The 24,814-nt window shown below is 36.0% G+C and overlaps 1 protein-coding gene across 1 annotated transcript in view; it reads right to left on the bottom strand.

Annotated features, from left to right (window-relative positions):
• The window catches only part of eIF3a (eukaryotic translation initiation factor 3 subunit a), an 81,597-nt gene that overhangs the window by 4,723 nt on the left and 52,060 nt on the right, over window positions 1–24,814 (bottom strand). Inside the window, exons 15-20 of the mRNA XM_081734315.1 lie at window positions 21,739–21,953; window positions 16,868–17,109; window positions 13,962–14,299; window positions 6,790–6,875; window positions 4,487–4,516; window positions 1,181–1,434 (exon numbers count right to left, since the gene is read on the bottom strand). Coding sequence (XP_081590441.1) covers window positions 1,181–1,434; window positions 4,487–4,516; window positions 6,790–6,875; window positions 13,962–14,299; window positions 16,868–17,109; window positions 21,739–21,953 — 1,165 coding nt within the window. The remainder of the gene's footprint in view (window positions 1–1,180; window positions 1,435–4,486; window positions 4,517–6,789; window positions 6,876–13,961; window positions 14,300–16,867; window positions 17,110–21,738; window positions 21,954–24,814) is intronic.

The raw sequence follows: 24,814 nt of genomic DNA, 5'->3' as shown, positions 1-24,814 counted from the left end.
GTAAATTACTGTTACTGTTATGGTTGTTGTTAAAACCTCTCCCAAACTTTCCAATACTTGTGTCCACAGATTAAAACCAATACTTGACTACATGGTGTAGATACTGGGTACTTACGTATATTTTTATATCCCTTTCGATGTATTACTCGACTTTAGTCGAAGAATTTTTTGTTTCCCTAATTTGACTGCAGTCCCCAAAGGCAAGTGTAATTTCTGCTTACATGATTCGATATTTCTCACTCAAGACAGAAAAACCAGGTCGTCTGCCTTGGATGCGATCTTTTGATTATATAGGAGGCAATAAGTACAATATGACGTGAATATAGTATAATTCATAGAGTTCCTTCAGAGTTAAATGATTAGCGCTCTCTCCTTTGGTGAAGGAAACCCATGTATGATTTCCAGTAGAAGTACCACTTACTCGAATCTTATATTAACTCGAAACAAATTATTCCCATTATCTGAGAAGGTGTGGAATAAAGCCGATTTTTTCCCCTTCTTATGAGTTTTGCAAAAAGATGCTGAATATCTAAAGCCTCAGCTCACCTCATATCAAGAATTATTGAGTACTGTCCTCAATCCTATTCTTTATATATATATATATATATATATATATATAAGGGACAGTTAAAAAGTTCTCGGAATGATTTATTTTGGAATTCTGGAATTTGTGATGCAATCATAATGAATCTTGTACAGTATAGTCGTTAGGTTCCCTAATTATGAATATGATAAGTGTAAACATGTCATAACAATCAGTTTACGAGTAGTGTACAAACGGAGGAGTATGTGATAACCAGTTGGTGCATTGTCGCAGTTCAAGCGATGCACCAACATCAAGTCTTTATGCAAATTGGGGAAATCTGCTTTAGATACCTACTTTAATAGATTTAAACTCAATTTACGTTGACATTGCTTTAAGTAAACTAGATCGGTACCCGTTTCGTCACCGTAGAAATCAAAACCAACGCAACGGCTGAACTTCGGAAGGTCCCGAAAGAGGACTTTCGTCGGTGTTTCCAGCAATGGCAAGAGCAATGGAGGAAGTGTGTGTGTTTTGAAGGTGCCTAATTTGAAGGCGATTAAATACACACGTGTACTTATCTTGTGGTAATAAAGAGCTACAATAAAATTAGGGGATTTCGTTAATAAGAACAACAATCATTAAGAAAATACTTACTTCTATCTTCTCTATCATCACGTAGTCTATTATCATCCCTGCGATCATCTCGGCTGCCATAAAAATCGTCCCTTCGATCACCTTTTCCTCTATCGTCCATACGCCGCCTATCGCCGTCTCTTCTATCTCGGTCTCGGTCTCTATCTCTGGGCTCCATTCGTCCTCTATCTGGACCTGCGTCTTTACGCCAGTCTGTGGCCTCAAAAGCTCCGCCACGAGGACGTTCCCGATCCCTATCTCGGTCATCTTTACCCCTGAAAAATGAGACATAAAATGTTGATTTCATCCAGCTACAAAACTTCTGCCAATTAATTTACCTTGCTAGTAATGATTTGTAAAAAGTGTATGCATTGTACAGAAATATTAAAAATAGAATTTGTTCCCCGTTACTAATCTGTGTTATACTTTCAGCGATGTATCACTACCTTTATTAGATGCATTATGAAAGTATACTTACATATATTAGAACTTAACATGTGCACCTGATTAAAAATTTAAAACTGTAAAAATGAGTGAGTGACCCCTCATGTTCTGAAATATGTAAGCTGTAGTCTTAGATTTTTCTTTTATAATTGTCGTAGGAAAGAGGAAGAGTTACAAGACATTTCTTTTGACGTGATTGATGGAATAGAGAGAAAATAATAACGAAACACTTATTTTTATGAAATGCTCACCATAAAAATAGACGATACTCAAATTATAAACTATATATTAGATAAGGAGGAGATGAAATAGGGACAAAGCGAAAGAAAAGTAAAGTAAAGAACAGAGAAATGGATGTGAAACGTACAGATGGGAGCCATGTTTGACTGGAGGGTCGCGTAGAAAGTGACAATGTTTATTGTATACATGTAACAACTGTCCAAACATGAAGAAAAGTAATGGAATCCAATATATTCGAAGATCGAGGGCCTTCCGAAAATGTGCCCACTAGATGTCACTAACTACTATTTTTATTATCAAATGCATGTTTTTTAAATCCGCTTTTTACCATGAGCTCTTGAACAAAATTGCATAAAATATGTAACAGTGCTACGTGTACACCATGCGAGAGTTTGGTTTGTGTGATGTGATATTTTATCAATATTGAAATTGGAGACGCTTAATATACTACAGCAAACCACTTCCGCTTCTCTCTATTTATTACTGAATTTTACTCTATAGCGATTACCGTTAAAACCGGAAGTGGTTGATTTCTGATACTTCCAGTTTTAGTAGAAAGATTCGAGTGGAGATGGAATATATTCTTCGGATGCTTAATTGATTGCAGAAAACAGATTCTCGCTATATATTACCATTTTTCCTCTATAGTGATCAATGTAACAACGGAAATGGTTGGCTTCTATCATTTCCGGTTTGGGTATCACCTCAAGCAATGAATTCGATTTCTAACTTTCGATTCTCTTCAATCTACCGAACTTGGTGGTGATCCACTACGTGGCTTGAAATTTTTTTTGCTCCCGGATACCTAGGCACACAGACAAATATATAAAGGAGTTTCTATAAAAGCAATAATTATCACTCATACATAACACAATGATGTAACGATATCTTTGTATTTTCAATGAAATTCTAAATATCTTTTATTATACTTCTGGGCAATGTGTAATTTTAAAATATGCACTAACTAGTTAGAAGAAGATGATACTATATATATAAAAAAAAAGAATCAAAATTGATTCTAATATATTAATTTGATGAGTTTTGTGTTCTTACGTTGTCATGACGACGAATAATCAATAAATTATTATTCCAGAACCATCTTAAGGAAGGGATATGCACATAATCTTTTGAGGTGTAGTTATTTTAGTGATTATATGATATAATAGGTCATGAATCCTCATATAAAGTATGTATGCATAATTAAAAGAGGTATTTTATTTCAATAATTGTGTGCCACATAGCTAAAATATGACTGAGGACCTGTATATAACAAATTATGCTGTTATAATGAACCCATTTACTTATTATTGCTTCTAGTGAGCATGTTTTCGTTATCCCTCCTATTTTCTTACTCGCAACAGGAAGTAATATGCCACATAACCTTTCTTATTCTTTCAATCCAAGGAATTATCCTACACAAATGTATACATTTAAGAATCACAATCATATAGTCATGAGTTTGATTTTCGTAGCGGTGGACAACAGTAACATATTGACAAATTAAACTCTTTATACAATTGGAAGAACAGGTCTACATACTTAGCTTTTAGAAAGTCCTTTACAGTTTTGATTTGAAGGCACATAAAAACCTAAAGATCACAGAAGCTGGTTTCCGAAACGAATTCAACTTTAAAATTCCCAAATAAAATAAAACACACTACAAATTTACACAGTTTTCAGTAACAACTTTATCAAAAATGAGAACAGTAGGAATATTTCTGTTCAAACAGCAGAACATAACTTGACTCACCTTTATATACGAAGATACGTTTAATTACTGAAATTTCCGATGAAGTTTCTCAGCTATCACAAGTTGTTATTAGAAGATATGAATAACGCCCTAAGGGAGATGAAAACCTTAATCGAAAAATCCGACAATGAAAAAGTGAATAGGGTTTCAAGTTATTTATTGATCTATGGTTATGTTTCAAACATTAAAAGAAACGGACTTAGGTGTAAATGAACAATAACGTTGGAACTGATGATACAAGAAAGTGGGGGGACAAAGAAACAAGACAGTGTTCACCAGAAAATAGCATAATTTGCAGGAGGGGGGGTATTCCAAACATTTCAGATTACGTTTATTTAAGAATTCAAGAACGCGAAACCTGCTGGTGAATTCTTAAGAAGAACAAGAAAATAAAGCACAATAACTTGATTAAAACAAACTGGACACATTGCAGTCACTGAGTATTAATGTATAATTAGCAGCTCTTCGTTATCAAAACAGTGAGTAATTACGAATTCAATTCTAGAAGAGTTCGTATGTGATCCGCTCCACCTGGATCGCTGCCAAATCGATTCAATGCACCATATTCACGGACCAAGGATTTGAACGCAATTTTCCTTTGCTAATTAGTTTTGAAAACTATTGACTGATAAATGCAAAACTATTTAACAGCATTGATTCACGGAAGTGAACTTTTACGACATAACACTTATTCTGTATAAATGCTTAGTATTATCTTATGGAAACAATGAAATGAAAAAAAGCATGCAAATACGGAAAAGAGAAGCGATGCGAACGTAACTATTAAGAAGTTGGTTAGACTGAAGTCTACTTTTTGGATTATCCAATTTGAAATTTAATACTATTTAAAGATATATTCGCATTGTAATTAATAAGTAAATCATTTCCCTTACCTTGACATTGGCATTCTTCGATCCTCTCTCCTGCAAGGACAAATAATATACAGGTAATTAGAATTTTAAATAAATAATACAATTAAAATTTTAAGGATCAAAAAATATTTAAAACAATGTTGTATTTCTTATCTTCGTGAAACTCATACTTCCTATAAGAATGACGTTTTTATGTTGTCTCAAATTCAGGGACTGTATACCTGCATTCCAATTTATAAACGTACAAACACAATTTACGTGAATATAAGAATGTCTAACACGGATGTATGGGAGACAATGTTCGATAATCCTCCAGCAGCTCTTACAATCACTGCTTCCCACAAACACTATGTACTTTACTTCTTGTTAGATGACTTAAAACTAATCTGTTTTCATATTGTAACAAGCAGGTTGCCCGTTCTTAGCACGGAGAGAATAAGTTTCATTTTGGACATAAAGGGCAATGGGGGCTAGATTTGTATTTAAACGGCATCGGAAGTGTCACTGTTCATCTCAGCGACTCCGGAAACTACGGATTCGACACTAAAACCGGTCATTTCCGAATATTTTTGAATATCTCCCCATTCCCCTAAGCTGCAGCGTCAAAGTGAAATAATAAAAAAACATCCCAGGCCCGAACCTCAGCTATGTTGAAAATTTGATCGAGATCGGTCGGGTAATTCAACAGGTATTAAGTTCTATATTTTATCCGTCCCCTACATTCTACCGTCAAAGTGAAGGGAAAAAATATTCCAGACCCGAACTTCATCTATGCTGAAAATTTGATCGAGATCAATCCAATGGTTCAAGAGTTAGGAGGTCACAAACAGTAACTTTGAATTTTATATAATAGATTTACATTCAATGATTATACCTAACGAATTTCTTTCAACTTCGTTCACAATATGTTTCTGACTAGCTATCAAATCGCTTCTTCTAGTGTCAGTTCTGATTTCTCGACCTCAGTATACAAGGTGCCAACAAAATTTGTCAAGCTAAATTTCCTGACCAGATTTCTTGAAAAAGTGAGCGTTTTTTCTTTTCTACATCCAGCTTCTACCATCTCCATAGCTACCACCTCTCACCTGAACAGTAAATTTTATCATAAACGATTATTTTATTACTTCATTACAATTCAAATTACAATAAAACTACATGAACAAAGTTTCTAACACTAATTTTGCGTTCTACCATTTAAGAAGCACATTCTAAGCAATTCTTCTGACTTGGAATCATGTATGAGATGTATTTACTACAGTACTAAGTTCAAACTAGTATGATAGAAAAGCAGGTGTAGTCTCCCTTTCGTTATCTCGCGAACCGGACGAGCTGCGCTACAAACCCTAATGGTTCACATCTCATTTTAAGCAGGATGTTCCGTCTCATATAGCCTCAGAATTGAAAAGAAACGTTAAACTTTCATCTATGAACCATCCATCCAATGGCTTTTTTCTTTAGTTGCTTTCTCCTTTATTCAGTGACGTACACTATTTGCATGTCACCAACTACTTAGTCACTGCTTTGGGTCTTCATTACTTTAATAAGCGTCCTCTCTGATACTGTGACTTACTGACTAAAGCGACTCGGCTTTCAGTTTTCTTCTTAATTTTGTTTTCTTTCACTCTTCTCTCCGCTGTTCTGTTGAGGTTGTGGTGGGGAAGGAGGGACGCCTGTTTGGGTTGAGTTGACTTGATTTTGAGTTTAATGTCCCTTTCCGCAGCGGGGCTACGAGACGGGACCTACTGATTAACGTGGAATCTGAACAATGAGCTCCCGCCGAGAATCAAACTCGGGTCTCCCATGCCAAAGGCGCGTATGCTAACCGCTTAGCCACGGAGTTCAGGACGCCTGTTTGGTGTGGTACCTAAAACATTACTGTAATCAAATATGATGTATGTCATTATATTACACTTCACACTATCTGCATTTATCTGCATTACACTTATGACACCAAGATATACACATAAATAATCATGACACTGAGCCTTCATGATTATTTATTTAAATTTCCGAATTTCCTTATACATTGAATCCCGTATAGACTGGACATCCGTTGTGAAGATAAGGGAGGCGCACTACTTGAAACTATACTGTACAGTAACATTAAAAAAAGGCCACTTTTGGTTTCACAGAAAATGCTCAACTTCCAAAATATTAAAAGCATGATTAAAAATATGGTCATCACACGGTTTGAAACTGATTTAACTTTGGGAAAAAAGTATTCCACTTACGATGGGTGAATCGAAATTTTCCACGCTACACTTGCTTGTATCTATTTAGCAAGATTTCAGTTTCATTTTCCGCTATTTCCTCTTTTCACTTACCTCGAAGGCATATCCCTGGACCCTCTACTATCTCGCATTCTACTTCTGTCGTCGTCAGGTTCTGATGCCTTACTTCTCCAACTTCCCTAAAAAGGAATAAAAGAATCATTCTGCTTCCAACTAATGATAATTTCTTGATCATCTGCATTTAAACACTCAGCATAGTTAGTTAGGAACAAACATTAAATTCCTGAACCCTTTCCGTGGAAAACTCGTAACTGTAAATTTTACTACAAATACTTCTATGTAAATTACGTTACCTGTTACTTCCATAATCGTGGACCTACTCTAAATAATTTGGGTATGTATTAGGGACGGCCGAATTCGGATCTCAAATCTTAATTCACATCCAAACCTACACCTTAAATTATGATAAACTTGAATATCTAAAATTCGACAAAAGCAATTTCACGAAGTCTTGACAGTGAAGAAGAAAACAGAAAATTAAGACTACTGACTAGTCTTTTTGTCTTCCTCGGTCTACTCAAAAGATCAAACGCATGCCTTACTTAAAAAAAAGATCCGGATGAGAGTTCAAATGTCGAATCTAGGTCCGTCCCAGGACTGAGATTTTAAACATTTGATAACAGAATACATCTGAAACCGAAATACAAAACTCGAATATTTAAAGCTCCTTAAGAGAACTAATTCATTGACAATGAAGAGAACATAAAAAGACAAGCATTGACTAGTTTTTACGTCTATTTATCTTGTTCAGTCTGCTCAAATATCAAATGTACAGTTTACAAAATGAAATGAAATGAAGTGAAATCTTTGAGTTTTACGTCCCACGGTTATGCCGGTTAGGCTAAAGGAGACGGTGATGAGTAATGAATAAAATGGTGGAATGAAGAAAGTGGGAGGAAACGGGAGGACCCCGAGAAAATCCACGCACACGGTGTTTGTCCACCACAAAGTTCACTTGGCAGGGGCTGGGATCGAACCCCAGGGACCCCAAGCACCAGAGGTGAACGCTCTACCACTGAGCCACCGCGGCCCCAAGTTTACAAAATGATTAAATCACAATATGGGCACAGAGAATAATGCATGAATTTTGAAGCCTCTTATCTAGACTTGAAATCTCGGACTTCGGACTTCTATATATATCTGAGATCTGGAAACCGAAAAATGTGCTAGTGCCAAGATCGTAGCCGATGTAATGCGAACGGAAGGCACCTGCACTAATTCCGCACGTACTTTGGGTAGCACTAGAAACTAAAAAAGATAAATATTCTTTTTCAGGGTAAGTCGCGCTTTAACATAACTTTTCATGAGTGTTGTGTTAAATACGAAAACTGTAGTGGCGAGTTGGTTTGAAATAAAGGCCTTTTCATTTTTAACAATAGTTAGGTACTTTCACATTGAAGAAAAATAGCAAGGCGCATTCCACTGATTAGGATACGAGTTCTTATGGGAGCTTTCATATTGAACCGTAAGATTTCCTCGTGGGGTATCGGATTGTCACAATTCACCTTGCATAAAGACGTGGTTTACCAGGTCGGCCAAGACTCTTCTGGCCTTAGCCTGTAGACTGCTTCTGGTCTCAATTATTCCCATATAACAAGACTATTTATATATTCCCATATATATCACTAAATATCACTAATTGACCTTGTAAGGGGACAATCGTGATTTAAATATTCGTAAATCAGAAGAGATGCGGAAATTAAGCATTAAAATAAATCCGATAATTCCGGAATGAAGATATTTATATGCAACCTGAAGATAGCAATAAACTCCTTATGTGACATCTTCAAACCCAAGATTAACAGTTAATTTTCTTGGAAAGGGTTTACGACAGGGCAGAAAATTATAAACCCAATTAGTATAATTAGTACCTTTGACAGCCCCGCATTTAACATCTCCAGCGCCCTTCATCCTCACAAGTGAACAATTCACTTACCCACGATGATCTTTCAGCTGTTCCAGTAACATCAATATCTCAGTTTGGGTTTGGGAGATCATGCTTCGGCGAACCTTGACCATCACCATTAGCAGCTATTAGAGAATCAGAACTTATCTCTGTACTAGATAATGTGGGTAACAATAGTTTTCTGTCTATAGAAGACGGAAAGGGTAGGTATTATCACAGGAAATATTTGATAAATCACTTAGATTGTAAGTATTTAGGAGCAACATTTAAGACAATCAGATATCTTAAATATGCTCCCGCTTAGCCGAGAAAAACCGGCAGGCATAGTTGAGTGGTCTGCGGCATTAGGCTCTGAATCGTTTGCTATGATTGTCGTTGTTTCGAATCCCATTTCGGGCATGTGTGTTTTTAACTGTCCTCGTTTACTTCTATGTCTGTGTGGAATCGTTAGTTACGGTATAATCCGTGCAAAGCGGTCAGCAGGTTAAATAGGGGTAATTTGGTAGAACGCGGCCTTCAGTGCCAGTGATGACGGGTTCAATTTCCGGAGGGGCACTCAAAAATTTCGGTGTTGAGCCAGCATCGTGAGGACAATTGGAGATTTGTCTAAAGTAAGAGGTAGCAGACTCTAAACTAGAAAGCCGGCATTAGGGACTTTGGGTGTCGTTGCGCTGATCACACATCCCCACTTTGAACGTACGCCCGCTGGCAGGAATAAAGATCCCAAGGAACTGTCGCACCAGGAGTTTAGCTTGTTTTAATTATCTTAAATGCCTTTCTTCTTATTAAATTTTCCAGTATTTTCGTTTCAGCCTGTTTGCGGAACTCAGCGCTACTTGTTTTCTTCATAATGCATGCTCATAATTAGCATAACTAATCACTAAGAAAAACATTCTTTTCAATAAAATTCGTCTCGCATCTTTCGTAGCTCTAAGTTTAGTTATGTTTAGTTTTCTTTTTTCTTAAGTTGAAGGGCGTTTTATCATTTTCTCCTCGTTTTCTCTACTTTTTTCTAGTTTTACTTATGTTTCTTTGCACGGGCGTTGCGCCCATGGGTACGTGCTTTGTGTGTTAGTTTACAAAACCAGGTCTTTTTCCTGCACTGCAGAAAGTAAGAATGCCCTATATCAGAGAAATATTGATTGACTTATGTAAATGAATATATCTGTAATGAACTCATAATTACTCAGTTTTTGCATCGTACATAGTTTCCTCATCCTCAATCTCTTCAGTCCCGTTTCCTGAATTCCAGTTTGAGTATTCCCTTTTGAGCAAGGCCTATTTAATGGTAGCTGGGACCGGGGGACTGATGTCTCATGTAGGCCTCTTAATTACATCAACAATAAAGAAAGTAGAGTTTAATTTGCACTAATTTTAGAGATTACGTTAATTATTAGCTAGCGAGCTTAGGCTAGTTGTTAGGATTCTATTTTCGCAATTGGTGATACCGGGTTCGAAATTGAAGGCCGACCGGCCATCCTGACTGAGGATTTTCCTCAGTTACACTAGGTAAATGCTGGGTTAGTACCTTAATCTAAGGCTCTGGAGACCTTCCTTCCACTTCCTTTTCCAATGTTTTTTCCATCTGTTGATTACTCAGTGAAAAATGGCCTCTGAGGATGAATCTAGTAGCTTATAGTATGTAAACAATATTGGCATAATATATTTTCATGAAAATGTGGGTTAATTTAATACAGCCTTACAGTCCCAACAGATAGCTTAGGTTTTAATTTCAACTTCCTGACCTTCAAATTCTATTTTCATATTGTTTTAGCTTTCAACTGTCTTATGTATGTTCCCACCGGGAATTGAACCTGATATCACATAAACAAATGCGAATATGTTAAACATTTTTAAGCACTTTAATATACAAGATTCAAAACATATCATGACACGATGCATGAATATGTTTTGGTTACGTCCTGCAATGTATGATGTAACATGAATTTTTGTTGTTCTCGCCTTTGAATTACGCTTCAATGATTCAAGAAACCTGGAGGGTGAAGAAAAAATAACGAATTTCTTTTTATTTACTTCTTCAGCAAACCCCGACCTCAGAAGGGCAAGCCATAACTTACGTCATAAATGTAATACAACGAACACTTTTACTAATAACTAATAATGTACATACACCACACAACCATATCGCTCTCCTGAAATTCTCGCGTGTATGTTTAAAAATCTACTGTTGTGCCACGCCAGCCAGTCTATATGTTTTTGTTGTACCTTCGAAGTAAAAGATATTCACTATTAATTTTGTTGATGGTTAGACTCTAGTGAGTTAGAAACTACAATAAATAAAGAATTTGTCTAGTACTCCTGTGATTAGAAGGGCCGTATTTGAAAGATATCTCATTTGTATATGAGAAAATACTGAAGTTTATTTTCTACGAATAAAATAATTATTTTCAATCTGAAGCTAACAAGTTTTGAAGAGGAGCTGAATAGAGGAATTTTTTACGATTTACATAATTTCTTTCAAACGGTTAAGTTCGCTATATTCTGAAATGGGAAGAAGTTAAACTTGGGAGCATTTTACTAAAAAGACTTCCCCAGAAAATGTAATATGTAAATATTGCAAGGTTGAAATAAAATAAAGAACAAAGATAGCACAAATGTGTTATGGAAACATTTAAAAGCACAGATTTCTACTATAGACCCTATTAATGAATACGAAATTTTTTTTGACGAATTGTAGATATTCAAATTTGTTATCACAACTTCAGATGTAGGTTTTAATACGAATCAAGATCTGAGAAATTCGGATCCAGATCCGTCAAGGTCCGGATCTCACTAGCCCGGGATATCCGGATCCGAAAAGTTTTTGCTATCCCTAGTATGTATGTTACCTCCCTTTAAATAGTCACAATATAAACTCCTTCAGTAAAAATTGTTAAAAATATTTCATTCATTTCTTCAAATTGTTAATTGCAAATCTGAAGGTAAAAAGTACTGTCACCATATGAAACTGAGATTTCATTTATTCTCATTTAATAATATATGCGGTCAGACGGACGAATATTTTTAGATCTACAAAATTAAAAAACCTGGTGAAAGTGTTTATGAAATTATGACGATCTATATTAAATTTCATAAAGTTTCTAATCCATCAACTTTCACCATTTCAGGAAATCTGATTATCGTCTGAGTTGGCTTCCACCATAACCTGGATTTTGTTTTCACTATCAGAAGAGAAGGAAGTATTGTACTTGTACACTAAAACAAAATGGGTCTTGCAACCACAGTGCACACAAGTTTTACTCCAACAGGATAAGCACCTTTTTCATGCTGTAGCTTGCAACAGATACAATGGAACTTTGGTTTTGGAGATGGATTTGGAAAGACGACTCGAACTTGGTAAGGTTGCATCCTGTATCTATTGAAACGTGTCCTAGAAGATAGTAGTGCATTTACTCGTATATTGTTAGAAACTGAAGGTAGTGTTCTGTATTTCCATTGCTTACAAGTCCCGTTGCCGGAAAATATATTTTCTGGTTTTCCGTTTTCCAGAAAATTTTTTGTTTCTCCGCTTTCTTTTGTTTCCTTTTCAAAAATATTTTACGTTTCCGTTTTCCGGAAAAATTTTCCGCTTTTTCCGGTTGTGAAAAATTTTTCCACTTTACAATTCTCTGTGTTCCTGAAAATTACTGGTTCTTTCATTTCCCGGAGAGAAATTATCTTTTTTTTTTTTTTTTTTCTAAATATAAAGAACAGTCGAGTCAAATGATCCGTGGGAGTAGTGTGAAGTAAGTAAGAAGGAAGGGAGGGATGATGTACACATACAACGGTGTCAGTGAGTGGGTGGAAGCTGAAGCGGGTTTTCGCTCATTGTATTCATTTCGCCCCAGCAACCAAACACAGCTCCTGCTGTATGCGTCCTTGCATTGTCATGCAGAATAATGGATGGGTTATGTATGAAGTGTCGTTCTCGTCTCAAAGCTGGCCGCAGATTGTTTTGTGAAAACGAAGAGTAGAATTCCGCATTAACAGTATGTCTTCGGGGTACGGTAAGCTTTACGGTAACACCATCCTAGTTGTAAACAAGAATCACTATAGCTTTTTCGCAGTGACTTGTAATCACGCCACTCGGCCGATTGGTATTTCAGCTTTCGTTCATAAGATACGGCCCAAATCTAATCAAATGCAACGATAAACAATAAGAAAGCCTCTCCTTCGTGCTCATAGCGCTGCGAGTGAATACAAGCAGCGTCATATCATAGCAATTTCTATATTTCCGTTAAATCATGTGGAATCCATCTTGAGGCAATTTTTCGCCTTCTCATGTGGTCCTTCAGAATGTGAAGCACACTGAAAAACGTCAGTCCTATGTCGTGGGCTAACTTACGTGGCGTGGAGTTCCGATCAGTATCTACTGACGTAGACAGTCTGCACATCTTCGTCACTTACTGGTGGATGATTAGACCGAAGCATATCAGACACTTTCACGTCCTTCTCTGCAGGCTCTTATCCACCTTGCAACCGTTCGGGATTCGTTATAAAGTAATCCAGATGCACTGTAAAGCTCTTGCAGTCCTTTATGAAACTATAGTACAGTCCGCAGCAAAAAACTTGCAACATGAGCATGTAAGTTTATTGTCAAACTACGCCTAACAGCACAGGGAATCAATATAACGTCTAAGTGGCACGAAGCACACCAGGAGAAACTCCGCGTCTTCACCAGCACACTTATTTTGGAGCAAAAGACTTCGTTGTTTCACAATAAACTTACATCCCCATGTTTCAGGTTTTTTGCTGCGGACTGTACATTGCGACCTCTAGCACACTCAATTTTTAAGAAAGTTCTCTGCTCTTGCTTCGAAAATATTGCGACTGTATTCCGCAACCGATCGTTCAGAATTGCCCTGTTCCTGTTGTTACTGCGCACAAGCGCGAAGGGAAAATGCAAGTGCACTTGCTCTGAGGAAGGGTAAGCATTTAACTTATCCGACATCTAAACGATATTCCCTGGCTCAGTTTCATGATGTCGATATAGTAGTGTTGCCAGTATTAAAAAAGGATAATCTATGTGTAAGTATAGTGGTATATGCTAAAAACAAGGAGGGAAGAGAGTAGGATGGTACGTACAATCTGAAAGAAATGGTCTCCATTTGGCAAAACTTAAAGAAACGCTGCCCTATTGTTACAGCACATGTCATAGTACTATCTCGGCGATATGTCTTTTAATATCTGTCTTCTGTTTTGCAATTATTTTGAAAGAAGGATAAATGGTGCAAACTTTACTTCCACTGTTTTTCTTTTTACATATGTGTCTTTCCACATTACAGTAAAATCTACTTACCATTGGTTCTCTATCTATAGGTCTTCTATCTCTGTCCATTCCTCCTCTGCTGTCTCTGTCTCTGTCCATGCCTCTGTCTCTATCTCCGTCTCGGTCAAAGCCTCGATCTCTATCCCTGTCTCTATCCAACCCTCCACGATCTCTATCTCTATCCAGGGGACCACGATCTCTCTCTCTATCCAGTCCTCCACGATCTCTGTCCATTCTCATACGGTCTCTCAACCCACCACCACGTTCCATTGGTTTATCTTGTTCACTATCTGGATCGGAAGATCGAGGTTTCCACCGCTCTCCACCCTTATCACGATCTCGCTCACGTTCACGTTCCAAGAAGCTCCCTAAAACAACAAATTCAACATTTATGATCATTCCCATAATTTTTTAAAAGTCTATCCTTAAAAAAATCACATAACTTCATAACAGATTTTGTACATCTTACTTTGATTCATAAATATATCAAGCTACAAAAAAATGGTGGATTATAAAATAATAAATATATGTATCGGAGAATATTTAAGTTTTTTTCTCTCTTAATTGACGCGTCAATGATGTTAATGTCCTCCTGACATTTTCTTCTAAAACTTGAGTTAGTTACTGAGTTGCTGACAATTTACATATTGCTCTTGTAATTTCTTCATCCCTTGGGAATATATAAATTGTGTGGAGGCTCAATAAGTAACTGAAGAAATACTAGCCTAGAAGAATGTCAGTAGCACATTGAAATTACTGACGCTTTCATTAAAAAATTCAAATACGCTAAGGTATTTATTTCTTTATTATTTTACATAATAACATACTACACAAAAATGGAAACAGTTCTGTGCACTATACATTTTCATTTTTAGGGCATCTGTCTACTTACGTCTAGCTAATGTGCTTGTTTACTCCAAACAGGTTCTGGACTGTCAAGTATGATTAGACTTTAGGATGATAAATGCATACATGAATCATTACAATTTGTTTTTAGAAAGTGGGATTATTTACATTAATAAATACCTAATTAAATGGTGCGAATTTCACTTTGACAGATTATTAACTGGTGCCCAGAGAATTTCCCTCCTGCTTTGGTCATCGTAGAAACAAAAGTATAATTGTTTCCAAAGCTAAACTAAGTTTTCTTATCAGCAGTAAAACTGTCGATAGGTTATTAGCGGCCACGTGTGGTTAGTCAATCAGTTGGATGTTGCCAGTATTATAAAAACTTAGCCGCTCTCCCTGTCGCCAGGGTAAACAATGAAGACTGGAACTATTGTCCGTACTAAGTGTTGCAAACCAATACGCAGATAAATAAAACACCACCCAACTTTTGATTTTCTTAATGAAATTATTGCAAAATAATATGGACTCTGAGTATTTACTATCCCAGTTAGAATTACATGTTCCAGGTAAACGCACGCGCCCTAGAAATGTTACTTTTCATTTACCTACAGCTAGAACAAATACGCTATACATGTCACCTATTAGGAGAATGTGTTATATTTTTAACTCCTATGCTGAAAGTAATCCTGAACTTGACATATTTACTATAAATGACCGTTCTCTAAGAACTATTGTGCAATCTTATTGAAGATTCATTAATTAAAATGGCCATATCTATAAATGTGTATTTGTAATTATGTATGTGAATTCATGCATGCTCTAACTATATACAAACTGACTAGGTCACTATCATTAGGTAATATACCTGTTGTGATCTATATGTAAGCATAAATAAAGTTTACATTCTAGATAGATCAAATATACAAAAACACCATTCATAATAGGAATAAAATACGTGCAGATCATTCAGCGAAGTAATTTTCTCTATTAGTATAATAATAATAATTATTATTATATGGTAGTTTTTATGTTCGAGCCGTTTCGGGCTACAATACATTATCGGTAATGCTCGGAAAATAGAATCGATCGTGGAACGCCTATTACACCGATATTGTATTTTTACATATATAAATCGGGCTGGCCCGTTTGTCCCTATGAATAGGATTGGCCTGATGTATGAAAACAAAAGTATTTTATTATTATTGTAAATAGGATGTTGTTTCACTTTATTGAAATGAAATCTTTAAGTTTAACGTCCTACGATTCTGCCGGTTAGGCTAAAGGAGACGGTGATAATGAGAAATGAGTGAAATGGTGGCATGAAGAAAGTGGGAGGAAACGGGAGAACCCCGAGAAAACCCACGAGCGCGGTGTTTGTCCACCACAAAGTCCACACGGCGCGAGCTGGGATCGAACCAGGGACCCCAAGCACCGGAGGTGAACGCTCTACCACTGAGCCACCGTGTTTCACTTTATTATCGTAACACAAATTGTTCTATTTATTATGTACGAACTCGTAACAAGTCTATCGGGTGAAACGGGTTTAGGGTGAGTACCTGTTTACTCGAAAAGTTCAAGCACTAATTATAGTTTTCCTTTTTGTCTTTCATAAATAGCATTATTATTATTTCTTATTTATGCCCTTCATGCAACTTAGAATTAATCTCACATAAAGCGCTATATCAGACCTCATTGAATATTATTTCGAAAATTCTCACATAAATAGATAAAATAAACATTTGAAACTTACCACAGATATTGCCAAATGACGTGGGCTGACTGCAAAGCCTAGCAACCGAAATGTAAGTTCTTCAATCACGTTAATACTAGGCTATAATAGCGTAAAAGCTACGGATACCAGACGGAACAAAAGCTGTACGATGTTACTATAATAACCGTAACTTGTTTAGCCATACAGAGAGCTGAATACAGTTCGGAGTTGGAGCGGCAACGCCGGAATCTAGTTACAAAAAAGGATTTATGGTAGTGACAAGTAAATCGTTAGATCTTGACCTTCGAGGAAAAATTTGATTATGTTTTGAAAGAAACTATAACTTTCCAATTTCTGGGTGAGACCAAGCACTTACCGCCTCTCCAGGGCTCTTTGCGTTCCGGTCCATCATCCATTTTTCTTCTCCAATTCGACGTCTCTGGTCGTCGTGGTGGTGGCCCTTCATCTCTGTCTCTTACTCTCTCTCCTCCTCCACCACTACCACCACCTCTCCAACTATTCCTCTCCCTCTCCTCGGCTTTCATAAGCTTCTCTTCTGCCTCACGCTCTCTCTGACGACGTTGCTCTTCCTTAGCGTCCATTAGCTCCTTCATTTTCCTAAGAACGAAACGAAAAATATAGTAAAATACAAGTATATATATACAGGGTTTCTACTGATCTGAGAAATCTATTTCCCGGACTTCTCCCTGACCTTTGGCAGGAAATTCCCTGACTTTCACAACAGGTGTCGGATGACATTAAAATATAAATAAGGAATAAATAACGGTGAATATTTATATATGAGAATATTTATTCTATAGAGAGAAATAATAATCAATTGCTAATACGTACATTCTACTCACCACCCATAAAAATCTGAGCAACGTTTTATACTGTGATCATTAATGGTTGACTAAGTTGAAATTGATGTACAATTAATGTAAGAAAAAGTATATTTTATAAAATTTGCTTGACTTTCCCTGATTTCCAGTCTTTTTCCCTGAGTTTTCTATGACTAGTAGAAACCCTGATATAACAAAATTTAGAGCACATTCGAAATTATTTGGTGTTATAGGAAATTTATACTACAAAATATACTATGAAGTAAGTCCGTTCTTAAGAATTCGCCTGTTGTTAATTCCTGTGCAAGATCTACATTAATTTAACATGAATTTATAGACCACACACAAATGAAATGTATAACTAAACAATGCATAGCAAGAAGTGTAATGGTTCAGCATTTATTAATCCATTCAGTCTGCAACTATCTGCTTTAAATAAAGGCACATGTCAATCAATTTTCAAGAGATAATGTTACGTTAAATTGAGCAATACATAATTAAACAAATCTTCAATAACAAAAGTTAGTTTCTAGTATTTTATAATACGAGACAATTTATCTTGGTTACAACTTAGCTCTTTATTTCTTGCATTAGAAAGTGCGCAAAGCTTATTAATGGAATAACGCTTATTCGTTACTTTCAAATCGCTATCCCGCTCGACCGATCTCACACATGGATGGATTTAAGTTTAGCGTCCCTTTCAATAGCATGGCTATGAGACGAACCTACGGTTTAACGAGGAATTTCAACCACATGAACTCCCGCCGGGTATCGAATCCGGGTCTCCCACGTCAACGACGCGTACGTGTACGCTAACCGCTTAACCACGAGGGAACTCGTGTACATGAATAGAAAATGGCTACATCATTTGAATAATAATAATAATAATAATAATAATAATAATAATAATAATAATAATAATAATAATAATAATAATGTCATAAAAATCGAACAAGTTCTGGGGCATAATGGATATTCTCTCCCCCTCATCCCTTCCTTACATACATAAAAGGACTAGTCAAAATTATCTTGATTAATTACCTCTTACTACATCTTTATCTTCAAATAAACTCTGCTGAAGTTAGTAAAGACAATCACGCGGAAAGTACATTTACAAATGAATAAATGGGATACGGATGGCCAACATTAAAGACACCGCTACCTATGAAGATGTTCGGTCGAGATAATCATCACTCTATCTATTGTTAATAACGAGTTTCGGAAATTCACTTTCGGCCAAGTGTTGTGTGGAATAGTAAGTCACCGTTACCTATTAACAGACACTTCATTAATGAACTCGGCAGAAATAATCGATCTAGCTATCTACTGCAAAACATAGCCTTCTTTCAGTAACGGATGGACAGTTAGCAATACAATGTTTAAGCTCTACTTGTGTGATCCTAATAAATTAGGACAATTTTGGTTGGCATTGAAACATTGGACATAAGTCTTCCATCTGAACTATTTAACAAAGGAGAACAATTTTACTGGTTAAAATATTCGAACAACTCCGTTGTAAATCTTATCAATTAAAACTACTCTTGGCATCACATAATTGGACCTCATATACAACTTAGCGGAACTTATTCAAGCAAATGGGCTTGAACTTTAAGGACAATAATGATAATATATATATATATATATATATATATATATATATATATATATATATATAAAACATATGGAATCATCCAGAACTATTATTTTTAAAGAAGCTTCTTTAATCATACCAGGAGCGTTTTTTCAAATCTCGATAGAGCACAAAACATCATCTTTACAACAATTGCAGTTTTGTTCTTATTGTACATAACCTCTATCGAATTCTGACAAAACGTTCATGATTTAGTATTCTATACAAATGGCACATTTCGATATTTCTCAATTTTGATTTCACAGCTTGATTGGTAGCATAAAAAGCATACCTCCGTTTCTCAACATTTGCTCTATCGAGTTTTAAAAAAGACGCTCTTCATATATTTACTTACTTTTTTTTTTTTTACTTATCCTGTGAATAAGTAAATAATAATAATATCTTCATATGTTCATCATTGTACATGGTGTCCTTGAAAAGTTTTAAGACTGCTGGCGCCGCTGCTCAAGAGGAGTAGATATACAGGGTGTTTCAAAAGTCCCCTGACATATGTAACTGTTATTATCAGTTTTTAAAAAAAAAGTATGAGGGGAAACCTTCTCCAAATATGATGTTTTCAATCTAAAGTGAAGGAATTTTTTAAGTCGGACGAGCCGTTTGGGCTGCACACTCTTTACGCGTCCAATGTTACATAAAAATGCAACATGGCCAGTTACTTGGATCCACAACATAAGTGAATGAAGTTGCTGTCTTTTTACACTAACGTGCAGATGGCCAGCCTCCATTTCAAACATGGTCCCATTCACCATACTCTTACTTCAAGTGTCCTAAGACCTGTTTAATCGGATCGAAACGGGCCCAAAGTGATGAAACATGAGTTTATAGGTATGACCCAGGAATAAAGGTCCAATCTTCTCAGTGGAAGAGCTCAGGCTCACCACGACCGAAGAAAGTACGACCAAGTCAGTCGGATGTGAAGACAATATTATTATTATTTTTTTTCGATTCTACAGATATTATGCATCATGTATTTGCCACTAGGAGGCAGACAGTCAACCACGAATAATTACAAAAGTGTCCTTCAGTATTTGCGCCAAAAATTTGCGGAGGAAAAGGCCTGCCCTCTGGGAAGATAAGAATTGGGTCCTCCACCTAGATTATGCCTCCTCCCAAACAAAACCTCAAATGATACTGTTGGATTCGATGGATAACATTTCTCCCAATTTGTGTTTATTTTAAATTAATGGTTTCCAACCATGTTTACAAAGCACCCCCGCTCGTGATCTCTGCGTACTTCACGCACTCTCCTTGCCGCTCGTTAGTCAAACTCTTCTTGTGATTTCAGATGCAGCATTGAACTCTCTAATCTTTTATTATTATTATTATTATTATTATTATTATTATTATTATTATTATTATTATTATTAAGTAATAATAATAATAATAAACTTTACTAACGTGCTCAGAAGAGCTACAAGCAAAAATTCCTTTTTAATAACATGTTATTGGTTACGTTTACGTCTTTCTACTTCGTTTTTATTTCTGTTCATATCTGTTACCGTCCAAAACAGGACTATGTTCATATGAACTTTCTTCCTTAGAATCACCTATACTATAATTTTCCAGTGCCACTTTCATCCGGGACTTCTGTGCCATGTTTCAGTAAGAAAAAAAATCAGGAAGGAAAATGAGTTTTTGAACACAGTATTGCCCTTAAGCCGGGTTTTATGATGTCATTTTCATTAAAATACGTATCTTAAGCAGGTCGGAGAGAAGTGGTGGTTAAAATGTATGCCCAAAAATACAGTATCCCATGAAGTTTTTCATGTTAAGGAGATGAAACTTAGTATATACATCTCTGTTTAGACACAAGTGGATAACTGCTGTAGCACTTTTGAAAATTCCCCTTTCAAAGAGGTCGGAAGGGGGGGGGATTCACATTTTTAAAAAATATATTAACATGTAACCGAGAGTGTCTTTTTCATTATTACGACAAAACGATGAACCATTTGAAATGAATTTTCCAAACATTGATTTTATTTGATTCGAGCCGGGATTTTATAATTTTATTTTTATTGAAATATATAAGCAGAGGAAGGGTCAAGGGAGGATTAAAAATATACGCCAAAAATAGAGTATATAACGAGTCTCTTATCTTAGGAAACTTGGTACATGAACTCATTAAAAATGTGACCACATATTCATCGTTTTCGAAAAATTTTGTCTGTAGAAGAAAAATGGGGAAGAATTTCTAAGGTATCTTGATTTCCAATTTTGCTTTCATATAAAAGCAAACGCGAGGAAACATTTCAACCGTTCAGGTAAATCTTGAACACAATTAGCAGCTGCGTCATCAGTTGATTTGGAGTTTAATGTTCCGTTCAGCACCGACGCAGTATGAGAAGTCAACCTATACCTTAACGTGAGATTCGAACCACATGAGTTTCTTGGGTCGACCTGGTTTCTTGATCACTTCATTTTGATTGAAATGCGCATCGTACGTGGAGAGGGGTTTACGTTTTTCGCAAAGACTACGAAAACGTATTCTTCTTGCGCGAAAAATTGGCATTTCAGCTAGTATTTAATAGTCTGATATATTGACACTTGAAAAACTGAGTTGAGTTGGCAACAGTGTTAATCTGGTGCTATTGCAGACTATGTGAAACAATTTCCCCTCTCGATATTTGAATTGTACAAAGTTTCACCGTTTTTATTTATTAGTTTAAAAGTTACAAAGCTGCGTCAAAATAACTGTGTTTAGTGACAATCTGTACGAAAGAATGACTAAGTTACCACTTAGCCACATGTACTGACCTGTATTCCTCCTCCTCTTGCTGTTTTCTTAACTTTTCTATCCTTTCTTCCTCTTCTTTTCTTTTGCGTTCTTCTTCCTGCCTTTTCTTTTCCTCTTCCTCTTGTTTTGCCTTTAGCCATTTTTCTCTCCTCTCTTCTTTCCTCCTGATCTTTCTTTCGGCCAATTTCTTCTTACGTTCTTCATCCAGTTTCGTTTCGAATTCTTTTAGTTTCTCCTAAAAATCAAAGAATTATGTCTATCACCATAAGTTCAAGCTACTGTGATGCAAACTAGATATATAGAAAAAGTATAATATATGCATTATTTTAAGTAATCAAATCTGCCGTCCAAGCGGAATACAGTGTCTTTTGAAAAAATGAAAATACATAAATTTTAAAAAACTGGTTATGAGCAAATCACAATTTTCTATTTACTTAAAAGTCGCAAACTTACGGATGCTGTAAGGCTCACAGTAAGATAACTATGGCAATATATAGTTTCCTAGTTTTGTTAGTTAATGACCCACTGTTATATAATTTATTTAAAATCATTAATCCAAATTTCAGCCAAATCTGTAGCTATGATCTGTAGTTATGCCTTTGGATGAGAGAAATAAGAAAAACTAGAACAATGAGAATCCATTATTTTAGTAAATTTAGTTTTTCGTTTTTGACGTACATTAATAATACGTATTAATAATAAACTTATGGAAGTTTTTCGTAACTCCTGAATAATGTACCCTTGCTGATGGGTCAATTATTTATTATTTCATAGAAACTATTTAAGCTATCATTAAAATTGTTCTAAAGCACTGGTGCCATCATTATGAAAACATATTTAGCGATACGAAAATTTTGTTTTACTTCTACACACTACTACTACGAAGGACTAGCACAGACAAATGGCCTACATTCGAAAAGGTGATGCATGGTCAGTATTCCAACGCCATATTTTGAGGAGGGCATGGTGATGCAGTGATAAAGTGCTCTCCTTTGCTGCAAAGGATTCCTGGTTCCATCTCAAACTATCCGAGTGTGGTGGGCAACATGGTATCCTCAGGTTTTTCTCGAGTTCTTCCATTTTCTCATTCTACCAATATTATCATTTATTTCCATTACTATTCGATCACCTTTAGCCCTTAGCGATAACCGTGGGACGTAAAGATGCACATTTAATTCAATTCCGCACATTTCTGACATTCTGGACTAGTGTTCGTCACTGTAATTTGCATAACTACTAACCATGTTGAATAAACATAATTATATGCCCCAACGAAATCTCACTTAGAACTACAAGTGTAAGGTTTAAACGCTTATTCATCTACATCGGTGATCGCTAAACCGTCGATCGCGTACTACTAGTAGCTCGCGGGACATTTTCGGAAGATCGCAATAACACTCCAGTTGGCTAACCTTGATTCCTCCACTTGACAGGCAATAAACAAATGTAAGATTAAAAAAAAAAAAAAAAAAGTTGGTATCTCACAGTTGGATTTAAAAACGGTACGGTAAGTCAGAAGCTTCGTAAGTTTGGCGACCACTCACCACATGAAAGCAGAAATAATACAACTAATTATTATACCATTCTTTTTTTTTATGTCCCACGATTATAGACCAAAGCTAAGAGAGATGGTAATAGTGGTGTAATGAAGACGGTTGGAGGTAACAGAACCTCAAGGAAACTCCCAAACATGGTGTTTTGTCCACCATGAAGTCCACTTGGCGGGAGCTGGGATCGATGATGGGAACCCCCACAGTAACATAGTTTTTCACAAACCTTTTCCAGCCTGGGATATTCCAATCTTTTTAGTCACGTTTCATTCCCGGCGAGGGCTCGTGTGTGTCTAGTCTCAATTTATAACTGTACGTCCATCCACGTCTCATACAACCTTGCTACTTAAAAGGACACTAAACCAGGTGATGTCAAATTTTCTGACGATAAAACAAATAATTCTTTTCGTAAATACCTAATTTTTATTTCATCTAATAGATGATTCTTATTGGTGCGTACTGTATTTATTGGTTCTCTGAAAGCAAATTAGAAAGTTTGTCTTAATTTTTTTTATTTAACTGTATCGGATTTACGTGAATACGGCATTATTTTCCTTTGTTCTAGGAACTGTTTTTCATTTTTTCTAATGGTGTATCTTGAAAAAAAAAAAAAAATAAATAAATAAGTAAAAACTTAGCCCAAGTGTCTTTCACTATATGTAACTTGTTTCATCAACATACATACATGCACACAAGTTGAGTTGATTTTGAGTTTAACGTCCATTTCAGCAGCAAGGCTATATGAGACGGGACCTACTGATTAAGGTTGGTTTAAAGGGACTAGTTTTGCCGATGGATGGCACTACAGTCTTCGTATCTCTTCCATGTATTTTTTATCTTTCACGAAAATTCACGATTTCTCATACAAATTTCAACTTACAGACTTCAAATTTTTAGAAAAGGAACTTCATAATCTATCGAGGGCAATAATCCGTGCCGATTTTTTATTTAGAATTTTCCTCATTGTTGAAATGGCTTGATTCTTCAAATGGATATCTAAATCTTTAACAATGAAACTGTTTCAGCAATGAAGAAAATTCTGAATAAAAAATCGGCACGGATTGTTCCCTTTAATAGGTTATGAAGTTCCTTCTCTAAAAATTTGAAGTCTCTAGGTTGAAATTTATAAAAGAAATTGTAAATTTTCGTGAAAGGTAAAAAATACATGGGAGAGATAGGAAGACTGTAGTGACATCTATCGGCAAAACTTGTCCCTTTACACTAACCTTAACGTGGAATCCGAACATGAGCTCCCGCCGGGAATCGAACCCGGGTCTCCCAAGCCAAAGGTGTGTACTACATGCACACAAATTTCACGGGATCAATGCATCTATGTACTGCATAAATAAAAAGAAAAATTAAATTAAATTAAATCTTTCAGTTGAACGTCCCACGATTATGCCCTTTAGGCTAAGTAAGACTACGAAGCAGTAGGTTGTGTTTTTAGAAGATTGGCTTCAAAGATTGCTATTTCATTGGTCTACAATCGTTGTACTAACTATTTACAACCTCGTCAATTGGGATTTGCCACAAAAAAGGGCAATGA

This window comes from Thermobia domestica, chromosome 12 (genome assembly GCF_964235325.1).
Source record: "Thermobia domestica chromosome 12, izTheDome1.hap1.1, whole genome shotgun sequence".
Taxonomy (NCBI): domain Eukaryota; kingdom Metazoa; phylum Arthropoda; class Insecta; order Zygentoma; family Lepismatidae; genus Thermobia; species Thermobia domestica.
This window is presented reverse-complemented; position numbering and strand designations above follow the sequence as displayed.